The 12,842-nt window shown below is 39.0% G+C and overlaps 1 protein-coding gene across 1 annotated transcript in view; it reads right to left on the bottom strand.

The window, feature by feature from the left end:
- HEPHL1 (hephaestin like 1) overlaps nucleotides 1–12,842 on the bottom strand; it is a 99,650-nt gene that overhangs the window by 9,549 nt on the left and 77,259 nt on the right. The window contains exons 14-17 of the mRNA XM_082339875.1: nucleotides 9,605–9,745; nucleotides 5,868–5,974; nucleotides 2,621–2,843; nucleotides 1,153–1,292 (exon numbers count right to left, since the gene is read on the bottom strand). Coding sequence (XP_082196001.1) covers nucleotides 1,153–1,292; nucleotides 2,621–2,843; nucleotides 5,868–5,974; nucleotides 9,605–9,745 — 611 coding nt within the window. The remainder of the gene's footprint in view (nucleotides 1–1,152; nucleotides 1,293–2,620; nucleotides 2,844–5,867; nucleotides 5,975–9,604; nucleotides 9,746–12,842) is intronic.

The following is a 12,842-nucleotide window of genomic DNA, read 5'->3' as shown; positions in this document are numbered from 1 at the left end:
AGGGAAGTAGATGACTCTAGAGGGTGTAAAGGGGACATTTTAGGGGGTTGATGGAGGTGTTCCATATTTTGATTAGTGTTGGTTACACCACTGTATGTGTTTATCACAACAGAACTGTATACTAAATAGCGTGCATTTTACTCAGTGTAAATTATAGCTTAATTTAAAATATTTATGTATGTATATAAAATAATTTGTATATGTATGTAAAATAATTGTATAATTTTATAAGTTTTACTAAATTTTATTTTTTTTAATATAATTTTTAAAATGCAGATTGAAAAAACCAAGTTCTGAAAAGCAGCATAGCCATTTAATATGTGAAATTAAAATCATTGTAGGTTAGTACTTGGTATCTTAAACTGTGTTGAATGAATATACAGAGGGGAGAGGATATTAGATGTTTCATTAGTTGCTGTTCATTCCTGTATAATTGGAAAAGGAGCAGTGCAGGTTTTCCCTGCAGATTAGATGTGATTATTCTTTTCTATTCTACTTCCTTGTAGACTGCACAGCTCTTGAGATGGCAGACTATTTGGACCTTATCCCTGAGATTCTGATTCATCAAGTCTGGGGTGAGGCCTGGCAATCTGCTTCTTAAACGGCTCCCCAGGTGGTTCGGAACAGCCAGCACCACCCATAGGGTGCAGCTTGATGCTCGAAAGGCAGAAAGCCACACATGGTCCAGCCCAGCCCACTAGGGCAAAAGTCAAGGTAAAATTTTGGGCCCAAGCCAAAGCTTGAAATATCTCCTTTACTAGAGAGGACTATTCTGTTGGCTAATTACATAGAAAAGAAATGGAAAAAGGGAAGGGAAAGAGGAAAGAGAAAAGAAAAAAAAAAAAAGAGGAAAAGGGACAAAATACTATGGGTACTTTCATATACGATACTCCAGAGTGGTCAGAATTATCCCCATATAACTGATGAGAAAACTCATCTGAAGCTCAGAGGTTTTTTTTTTATTACAAGCATAATAAAATACATATTAAGACATATCTACCAGTGGAAGGACACAGTCATATTTTTCTGTTCCATTCTCTAATATTCACTAACATCCCTCACAAGCCTTATTGCCAAATAACTCTCATTTCACAATGGAAATATATTGAATCTGTTAGTAAGTCTTCCCCAAAACATTTTTCTTATACTTACCTTGAAAAGAAAGCTCTCAGCATGATAATGAATGGTGTGTATGTCCACTTCACTTCCTATTCCTAACAGATACCAGTTTGTCATTGTATTTTCATTCATGATGAGGCCATGGAGATTCCCAAAAATCTTTCCATTAATAGCTAAGAAGGTAAAAAGAGAACAGCCTTTGATTAGTGATGATTACTTAATCTGGTTTTAGAACTGATTCAAGAAGATCTTTAGGTCACCAATATTTTCGTCTGCCTGGTAAACATGTAATAATGTCACTCACACTTGCCAATGTCCCCACCATCTAAGACCCCAAATTCAGAGTACTAAGAAATCCCTATAAAAGAGAGCCAGAAAAAGGAAATAGTAGTTTGTTTTTAAAAGCTATCTCTTGGGTAGCAGTACATGTTGGTTGGAATATGCCAAATAGGCATATTCCCTTTATGGGGTGGATTACCACCTCATGTGTGAGGTCGCCAGATTTATACCATTCTACAGTTGAGTGGACAAAAGCCAGAGAATTAAGTTTCTATAAATCAAAACTGAAGCAATTAAAAGGTATTTACTTAATATTTCACTTTCTGAGAACTAGTTTGGGGCAAGTTCCTAAACCTGGCTGAATCTCCAAAAAAAAGGAAAACTTCACATGGGCTGAGCCCATGATCTAACAATTACCAAAGCAAGCTCAAGCTGGGCTGACATGGCGAGGACTTTCACTCCTCTGCTTTCTACTAACTTTTTATTCTTTGCATCATGACACAACCAAATGAGTTACATTCATTAAAAAGAGAGAGCCTACTAAGAAACTTTTGGGAGAGGGAGGCAAAATTGTAGGGGAAAGAGTAGCTGAATCAGAGATCAGGCTACTATATTCTAATCAATGTTAGCAATTAACTAGCTTTGTTATCTTGGGCAAGACCTATTTTTTTGCACACTTTTGGCCAAAAGTAGATCTCGGTGAGAGAGGATAGGTATATCAATTAGAACACATTACTTACACTTAAAAAAAAGAAGTACCTTAAATTTCAAAGAATTAAATAACATAGACACATTAAAACAGAAATTTGGTGATGGTGTTTCATGTTCCAGAGACAGTTAAACCAGGCCCTCAAATTTGATCAACTAGAAGTTATCCTGTATTCTTATAGAAATATACCAATAAGTGATAATTCATTTCCTAGGAATTACTTTACAGTCTGATAGTTTAGGGATCCCAGCATTCAGAGATACAGCTCCCTAAACAGTTGGTCCAAAACCTCATTGGACCCTGTAGGGAGCCAATCAATGGCTTGGCTGGTTCCCTCTGAAGGAAAGCTTTAGAGGACTTTCTTCAGTCCAGGTGCCCCTGGGAATAAAGAAGGGCTCAGAGAGGGAGGCTGGGACCTTGCACAGATTTCTATGAGCTTATCTCAACAAGAGGGAGGCTGGGACCTTCCACAGATTTCTATGAGCTTGTCTCCTTTTTAAACCTCTGATATACCATGCATTTTGTTGCTCTCCTCAAAATCATCAGAGGGTTTAAAATCTCGTGGATCTTTATTAAGATACTTCTTAATATTGTCATCCAGATACCAGGATTCATTCTCATTAAATACCAAAAACAAGAGAACAAATTCATAGTCAATGTCGCTTCTTCTTCCCTTTTCATTCAACACTCCTTCCCTGCATGTAATCAGAGGGCCCATCAAACCACTATAGGTATCCTGAAAGAAAAATAAACTGAATTAGAAGAGCCTTTGAATAATTTAATAACACTGATTAATTGCTTGTAAGAAAGTCATTGTAAAAATACTAAAAGACTATTGACCAAGGAATAAGTACTAAGAAATCCTGAAGAATAGGGTGATCTTTGTGAAAATTTAGGACTATTTCTAAAAATTTTCTAAGAGTGAGCTTTTTGAGGGCTGAGGCTGTGTCCTTCACTCATAGCTGAGTCTCCAGAGCAGAGCCCAGTGTCTACTACATAGAAGGGGTTAAATAAATATTTGTTGAATAAACAAATGCTTATTTCTATTTTCCTGTGTGCTTTTCAAGTGAGACTGTATTTTTTTTATAGAAGTGTAGTTGATTCACAATGTTGTGTTAGTTTCAGGTGTACAGCACAGTGATTCAGTTATGCATATATACATATATATAAATATATAATATTCTTTTTCAGATTTTTTCCATTATAGATTATTACACGATGTTGAATATAGTTCTCTGTGCTATACAGTAGGTCCTTGTTTATCTATTTTATATGTAGTGTGTATCTGTTAATCCCAAACTCCTAATTTATCCCCCACCCCCGCTTTCCCCTTTGGTAACCATAAGTTTGTTTGCTATGTCTGTGAGTCTATTTCTGTTTTGTAAATATGTTCATTTGTATCATTTTTTTAGATTCCACATATAAGTGATATCATATGACATTTGTCTTTGTCTTTCTGGCTTACTTCACTTAGTATGATCATCTCTAGTTCCACCCATGTTGCTGCAAATGATGTTATTTCATTCTTTTTAATTACTGAGTAATATTCCACTTGTGTGTGTGTGTGTGTGTGTGTGTGTGTGTGTGTGTGTGTATAGCACATCTTCTTTATCCATTCATCTGTTGATAGACATTTTGGTTGCTTCCATGTCTTGGCTATTGTAAATAGTGCTGCTGTGAACACTGGGATGCATGTATCTTTTTGAATTAGAATTTTCATCTTTTCTGGATATATACCCAGTAGTGGGATTGCTGGATCATATGGTAACTGTATTTTTAGTTTTTTAAGGAACCTCCATACTGTTCTCCATAGTGGCTGCACCAATTCACATTCCCACCAACAGTGTGTGAGGGTTCCCTTTTCTCCACACCCTCTCCAGCGTTTGTTATTTGTAGACTTTTTGATGATGGCCATTTTGACTGGTGTGAGGTGAAACCCAAGTGAGACTGTATTTATAGGTATATACAGATGCTTATATTCCAAGTCCTATGGGTAAAAGTTAGCTGGATGATTTAGGAATTGATATGAGCCCATGGATGACTTCCATGTCGAGTTGCTCAGCCCTGAGCTTTCTTTTGATAGAAAGCTCCCACATTTTCAACTGCCTATTAGCTATTCTACCTGGATATGACTCTTGCAACAATTCAATCTGCTAAGCATTTCCAAAATGAATTTTAGTATTTCCCTCAAACCATTTCCTTCTCCTGAATTCTCTATTTCTGCTAAAAGCACTATGATATTCCTTGTCATTTAGTTCAGGAAACTTGATTTCAATGTTTACTTCCTCCTTCTTCCTCACTCCATCCCATCTCATTTGCTATCAAATCTTACATTTCTTTTCCCTTCACAATGCCTCTCCATTCTGTGACTTCCTTTCCATTCTATCTGCCATCCTTCTAGTGTAGGATATTAACACCTCACCCTGGACTAGAAATTGGCTCCTCTCTGGTCTCTGCTCTCTGCACCTCCAGCGCATCCTGTTGACAACCACCAGATTAATGTCATCACTCCCATATCTAGAGGTCTTCAGTGACTTTCCAGTGATGGTCCTACTGAATAAAAGACTAATCCTCGACAGGTCCTGAAGCCCCTCATGTGCTCTCCCAGTGGACTTTTCTAGCTTATGCTCCCTTGCTGCTTTCCTTTTCTACCCTAGATGATAGCCGCACGGGACTCTCAACATTTCCCAAACACAGCTTCTACTTCCCTATTTTCAGCTTGGCTCATGATGTTCTCTCTTCCTAGACTCTCTTCCCAATGCCTCCTCTATAGCCCTGCACTCATATAAAACTCACCAGATTCAGAGTTGTAATATCATTACGGGTGTGCACACGTATTATTTTCCCCGAACATGATAAGTTCCTTCAAGACAAGAATATTTGCAGCCCTCATAGTACTTGGTGGGGTCATTTGTGCATCACAAGGGCTCAATAAATATTTGTTGGGATGCACAAAGGAATCAACAAATAAATGTAGGTTTCCCATAATTCTAATATGTAAGTTTTTTTTTCAAGTGTCTGGTATGTTTCTCCTGAACTCTTGTGCTCTCCAATACAACTCAGGGACATTAATGCAGCCATCTAATACTTAAAATGAAGGCTAAGATAATCCCTCACTTTTTAAAATGATGGGCAATGTTTACATTTTATATCAGATATGACCTTAATTTGGACTTCAATTTATGAAGTATAATTCTAGACTAGTTGTTTTATATACACATACCTGGCTCAAGTTCAATATTGAATCTTTGCCTTTAATTTCTAAGTAAAGTTAGCCAATTTATCATTCAAATATTTTGTAGTTTCAGTTACTAAGTTTACTTGGAGTGTGTTTTCTTTCCTGAGCCCTTTTTCACACATCAAAAACCATGGTATAAATTAAATTAAAATATATATTTATTTTATGGTTATCTATTTTACATATCCACTCTTGCTTCAAACTACCTTGTAAGTTCTAAATTTGGTAATTGAAACATTGAGATTTTATTTTTTCCCCTATACTTTAGATCAAGTGTCGGCAAACTTTGTTTTTGTAAAGCACCAGATAGCAAGTAGTTTTTACTGTGTGAACCATACCATTTCCATCACAACTACTCAACTTCATCATCAATAATGCAAACAAACAGTCATGGCCACAGTTTGAGACCCCTGCTCTAAACCAATACATCTCTTCACATATACCCACCATAGTTGTGATAACTTGAATAGTCAGTTTAAAGCCATATCACTTTGAGTATTTTGGTGGCTCTCTCCACCTTACCTTCACAAAGTTTACTGTTGAATAGTAAACCCATGGAATACAATTTGGGTCAGATGGCCCTGGACCGGACCTTTTAGGGACATTCCATCTGTAAGTTTTTATTTCTCCTGAAACAAATGAGAAGAAATAGAAAAAATTTTTATTCATGTTACCTCTGTTCCAGACAATTTACCTGAAGAAATACAAACAGATTCTTCGTATATTTTGGTTAAAGTTTATTGCTGAGTAGAATTGCCCATTCATTAGAAATGTTCCCATTAAATTCACATCTTGATTTTCTGCAGGTTCAAAATGATAGATTTTCATTTCAGACTATAGCCTTCCATCTTAGTTTGCCTTTTCTATTATCAACTGATGTTTATTCAGGAAATGAAGACTTATTTTACACCTCAAAGGTTTTTTTTCCTCAAATTATGTATCTTTTTCCTAAGAGTTATGCTTGAGCATGCTTGAGTTACTGTGGGCCTCAGCCTTGGCTTCTTGTGGAATCAGCAGGGAGATTTGTAAACTCTCACTGCTCAGGCCTCATCCCAAACCAATGAAATTAGAGTATCTGGGATCTGGTACTAGGGTACCAGTATATTCCTTAAGCTTCTCAGGTGGTTCTAATGTGCAGGCAGGTGAGATCTAGTTGGAACCAGAGAGAATCAGAGAGGCCTAGTTTCAAATCTCAACCCTAATGACTTGTTTTCACTCAACCTTGACAAGCTACTTAATCTCACTGATTTTTAGTTTCCTTATTTGTAAAGTGGATTAGTCATCTCAGTTTTCAAATTGTTGTGAGGATGAAATGAAATAAAATACCTAGAATAGTGCCTCACATTGAAGGCAGTCAATAATTGCTAATTTGTATGTATACTAATAACAAATACATGCACTCCCTCTTGTCAGTCCCCATATCTGTGCATCCCCTGGGGCTGACCCAGAGCTTTGCAAAGGAGTCATAAATATATTCATGAATTATCAAGATAATCACATTGTAAAAGGCACATTTAAATTGTTATCTCCTTTTGAACTGTGTCCCTTCCCCACCCTATCAGGACAAGCAACCTACAGCTGAATGTGAGCCACAAAGCAAAACAAAAGTAATGCTTACATGAAACTTTGCTCCATGTTTGCTCATGCACTAGTTGGTTAGCGGTATAATTTTAGGTCTAGTTTCCATGATTTTCATTATAGACCCTATGCCTTGGTAATCACAAGATAAACAACTGATATTTAGCTTTCTAAATGCAAGTGACTACAGGGGTGGTGTTACAGTTGGAACAATCCATCGTCTACCCCAGCTGGGAGCCCAGCTCTCAACAAAAAGAGGATGCTAAGTAAATGTTTGTTGAGTGATTTAATAAAAAGGAGAAGAAGATGAGGAAGAAGAAGAAGAGGAGGAAGGAGGAGAAGAGGAGGAAGGAGGAGAAAGAAGAAGAGGAAGAGGAAGGAGAAGGAGAAGAAGAAAGAGAAGGGGAAGAAGGAGGAGGGGAAAAGGAGGAGGGGAAAGGGAGGAGGAGGAGGAAGTGGGGGAGGAGGAGGAGGAGGAGAAGAAGAAGAAGAAGAAGAAGAGGAAGAGGAAGAGGAAGAAGAAGAAGAAGAAGAAGAAGAAGAAGAAGGAGAGGAAGAAGAAGAAGGAGAAGAAGAAGAAGAAGAAGGAGAAGGAGAAGGAGAAGGAGAAGAAGGAGGGGGAGGAGGAGGAGAAAACTGATAGGGGCTTACTTTTCTTAAAATGCTAGTTTGCTCTCTTCATCACATGCATGCCCTGATTAAACTTTCTTCTCCAAGTTGCCTGGACTTCCTGCACAAAGTTAGTTTATTGCTCCTACATCCAACCTCTGGGTTCTTCCAAATCTTTCTGCGTTATTAGAGACCCTTGTGGGGACTGAATCCCTCTGAGTTCCAGTAAAAAAATAATAATAATTTCTCCTCTGCCATGCTTTAAACATTTTTCTCCCTACTCTTATAACCCTCACATCTAGGACTCTTGGAAGGCCAGTCAGCATAGAGGAGTTGTGTCCCTTGCCACTCCTCACCACCAGGGCACAACAGCCTGGGAGGGGTCACACCAGCTTGCCCACAGCCCTACCAGAGCTCCCCGCCTCCCATGGCTAATAGGCACCTTTCTTCCTCCCTTTAGAGTTGCTTTCAACCATCAAAAATAAATATATTTAATAGCTTTTTTGATCCATTTTAAACCATTTCCCTCTTCATCAAAGCAAGACACATCCATTATAGAAAACCTAGAAAGTATAAAAAATGTGAGGAAGTAGAAAATATGATCACTCTGCTGCTTAAAATACCACCACAAAGATAAAACCATTATTAACATTTTGGCTTATTTCCCTTCTGGTCTTTCTTCTATACTTGTATTTTGCTTAACAAGTCTTTCCCATGTTATTAAAACTTTCTTAAATGTCATTTAATGATTGTACAATGGTCCATTCTAAGAATATTCCAAAATTGACTATTTCTCTGTAGATAGACATTTAGATGTTCATGAGAAGTTTCTTGAAGCAGCTTCTGATACTGGGAGTAGGTTGGCAGAAGTTGGAATAGTAGCCAATAACGATTTTCCTTCCCACAACCCATCCTTGAATAGATACCTTGCTAACTTTTTCTAGTGATGCATTAGATTGTTTTCTTTTCTTTATACCTATTTAAATTTTTTAAAATTTATATGACCTTTATTGCAATTATATAGCATTATTATAATGTTATTATGTATTCATCAGAGGTAAAATGGAATATAACTCCCCTGTAATTATACCTATGGTTGCTATCAATTTCATAACTGAAGGTCACAGGGGCTCTTGACATTTATCACAAGCACACTTTAACTGTGTAAATGTTATGGAAGCTCCTTAAATTGTGAGCTCTTCTCTCCCTTCAATGCATCTTTTAAAAGCCAGTTGGAGTTCTATCTCCTTTATAAAGCCTTCCCTATTTGTTCCTAATTAAACAATCAGTCTTCACGGGTTTTCCTTCTCTGAAATTTTATCAACACTCTCAGGTATATTCTTGAAATTCTTCACCACTTAGAATTTCATCTTGCGTAATCTGCACTCTTGCTGAAATGATTCATCTTTTTTTCTTCCAAACTCATTTTAAGCATCTTGAACGAAATGTGTGGTTAAGAGCTCAGGTCCTGAAGTCAAACAAACTGAGTTCCACTATTACTAATGTCTGACCTGGTTAAGTTCTTTACTCCTCTTTGCTTCAGTCACCTGTTAAATGGGCATAACTACCATACTTCATCAATTACAGGATGCACATTTTTCACAGTTTAGCACATCTGATGTCAGGATGTATCTTTCAATCAGTGACATGTTAAAGTTTAATTGGCAGCATGTTTTTTTTTTTTTCTTTCTTTAGTAACAGATAAAGTAAGGATGGCCATTCCAATTGATGGTATCAGGTTAAATGAAATATGTTAGTGTCTACCTCCCCGGGTTATTTTAAGGATAAATGAGTTAAAAAAAACTTGTTTTAAATGTAAAACCTGGCACAAGGTTAACACTGAATATGTGTTAGCTGTTACGTCTTAATACCCTTTAAGGTTCCTAATGGAGCCCTAGGAACTCCATAAGCACTTGGTCATTGGATGAATGGTGATTTCACATTGGGGTAATGGTTGGAACACATTGACATTACAATGAGCTCTCCAAAACCCTTCAGAGTTCAGAAAAGATCAGAGAAGAGTTGAGTCTGCAGTACTCATCAGGATGGAGCAGATCTGTGGGGTAAGTTACCTGGCTTTGTGACAGGCACTGGGAGTCCCTTCCCACTCTCCATGTCCTCCACTCCGTGGGCTGAGATGGAGTAGGGCCGATTGGCCTTGTTCATAAATATGATCAGGATGGAGTCGCCCACCTCGGCATGAATCATTGGGCCTAAAGGCAAAACACAGACCTGTGTACATTGTCGTTGCTCTTTTCAACATTGGTGTAATTTACATGTAGGTAGTATTTGACAAAATAAACGAAGGTTAGCACCGTTATTAGTGTATTTCCTCTAGAGGGAGATATTGGTAGCATTAAATATCACATCATGTTTGGCAATTGGACCAACCTGGGTTCAAATCCTGCCTCCTTCACTTACTTATTAGAGAGGCCTTGAGTAAGTTAAGTGACCTGAGTCAATTTCCTTATCTGTAACATGAGTTTAATAACACCATTTTCAGAGGGTTACAGTAAGGATTGAAGCACAGTAAATACTCAATAAATGCTTAAATTTTTATACTGCTGAGACATACTCTCCAGGAAAAACTATAGCCATGGGACATGGTGACATTTTTTGTTTGTTTGTTTGTTTTTATTTCAGAAAAAAGTGCCCGTTTTGTTATCATTAAGGGATTGGAATCCAAATGACTATGAAAATATAATGTCAATTAAAATTTTTTTAATTAAAATATATGTATATTTTATATATATAATTCCATGCATACTAATGATGTAGGATATGGTGACTTTCAGTTGTAATCCCCCTGTGTGTAACCTTTGGTAAACCTAAAACTGCTCATTATCTGGTTAATGGATATAATAGTGAGGATACAATGAAATGATGCGTATAAAAGGGATTTCTAAGATCACAAAATTAAAACATATGTATTGATGTATGGTCAATACAGTGATTTCACTAATGCATGTCCAAATGTCCAATGCTGTTTCTCAGTATTTGGATACCTTCACGAGATGTGTTCTTCAGCAACTCACGTGTACACATTTCTGTTACAAGCAACCAGCCTGCGTGCCAGTGGAAATCGGCCCACACATCTCTGGAGAGGCCTGCACCCACGTTATTGTGGGACGACCCTCACCCATGACAGGTGCCTCTTGGTGCCCAGAACGTGCCACAAACACAGTTTTCTCAGCCACACCGACAGAGTATCGTACACAAAGGGGTCTTCACAAGGCATGGCTTGAGAGAGGTGGAAACAGACTTCCATCTTGGAAGCACATCAGACCCAATCCCAGTGGTTCTCAATATGTATTTGCATTCTACATTCATAGGGAGATACACCCACGGTTGAGAGTCAGACCACACCCATCCATTCTTCACTGGTTCAAACCATGGTTTTAATTGCTCTTCTGAGAAATGTAGTTGGCTGTCCGTATGAGTGGATGCAGAGTCCACGGATACGGAGGGCCAACAGTACTACGCCATTTAGTATAAGAGACTTGAGCATTTTGGTACCCATAGAGGTCTTGGAACAAATCCCCTGTGGATACCAAGGGATAACTGTACTGATGAAAGGCCTAAATAAATCTAAAATTTGTTGGACTATTATTATCTTCAGAAGAAATACTTAGTATGAATCAGAAAGTGTCTGAAAAGCACTCTTTTAATGATAAAGCTAGAAAAGAAAAATCTAGGCATGTTTTTAAACAGTAGTTTGGGGTAGAGTTACAGATGGGGCATGTGCATACTTATATTAAAATCACTATTTGTGTATACATTACCACATAAATTGCACATGCCTTGCTGTATTGGTGAGAGGGAGCAGATGCTTTCTGATTTACCGCCTGGTGGGTCACAGGGAACAGTAATGACCAGAGGTGGGCCTGTCCTGTGCCCTTTGCAGCTTCAGGAGTGCAGACCTCTCCCCGAGCTGCAGAAAATGAATAGACGGGCCTCCCGCTCCACTGGCTGAAGTGCTGCTGGGCTGGCCTCTGATGAAGTCACTGGTTTGTGTCATTTTACTGAGCAAACCAAACCGGGGCTCTTTGGGGGGGGGGGGCGGCCCAGCCCCCTCTGCAAGATCAGCACCCTTTCTTCAGAGATCTGTCCACACACAGGGCTCAAAAGAAGGAATGTTCCCATGGGAGATTACTCATTTGGTATGACGAACAAGCTTGGGAGCTGACGTTAATCGATGGTGAAGATGGATGGGCTGTTTAGTAATTTATGAATCTAGTAATCTCGTGGTGCCTTATTTTAATAATAAGAAACACATTACAGCCTTACTATTTATATAAGTTGCCTTGTACTTTTAAAAATGGAGAGGGATTTCTAAAAGTCATCTAGATTAGCCCTCTGCTTTAAGATTTCATCTTCATAATGGAGTCAGGTTTGGTGATGTTCAGGTGAAGAAAAGTGGGGAAGGTTAGCAGGAAGGGCTTATCTGATCTCCAGGTCAGGCAGCCCGGGGCATCAGACAGGCAGAGTAGGTTCTGAGAAGGCCAGGAGTTAGGGCCCCTGGAACTGAATCTAGGCCATTCACCCAAGCACCCCTCTTTTTTTTTTTTTTTAAAGATGGGATTTTTAAATTAATTAATTTATTTTAATTAATTAATTAATTAATTAATTTATGGCTGTGTTGGGTCTTCGTTTCTGTGCGAGGGCTTTCTCTAGTTGTGGCAAGCGGGGGCCACTCTTCATCGCGGTGCACGGGCCTCTCACTATCGCGGCCTCTCCCGTTGCGGAGCACAGGCTCCAGACGCGCAGGCTCAGTAGTTGTGGCTCACGGGCCTAGTCGCTCCGCGGCATGTGGGATCTTCCCAGACCAGGGCTCGAACCCGTGTCCCCTGCATTGGCAGGCAGATTCTCGACCACTGCGCCACCAGGGAAGCCCCCAAGCACCCCTCTTAAGTAAGGGGTTCCTCTTTTGTCAGAATGATTTTCATGGTGTGTTGGTAAGGCACCGTGCATGGATGATTGAGAACCTTGGTGAAGTTATGCAAACACTCTGCCTGCTGTTCTGAGGCATCAACTTGTTTCAGATGAAAATTTCCTGGCTCGGCAGAGGGGTGGCAAAGGAACTTCAGGGCAACAGGTACTGGTTAGACTGCCCTGATGATACGGATTCCTGTTTGCACGTCATCTGGCAGTCTTCTTATGGCTACTGTTTATATGAGCTGAGCACATAGCACACTCCCTGATAGTGGGAGAGCAGGAAGTTGTCATACTTGGATGAATGCAGTCAGGCTACTCTGTTCCTTCCACCCCTTCTTGGGAAGAAGTCTAATCAGACGTGTGTGTGTGTGTGTG

The sequence above is a fragment of the Balaenoptera borealis genome (genome assembly GCF_965194805.1).
Source record: "Balaenoptera borealis genome assembly, chromosome: 11".
In the NCBI taxonomy this organism is placed as follows: domain Eukaryota; kingdom Metazoa; phylum Chordata; class Mammalia; order Artiodactyla; family Balaenopteridae; genus Balaenoptera; species Balaenoptera borealis.
Note: the sequence above shows the minus strand (reverse complement) of the source record. Positions and strands in the feature narration are given on the sequence as shown.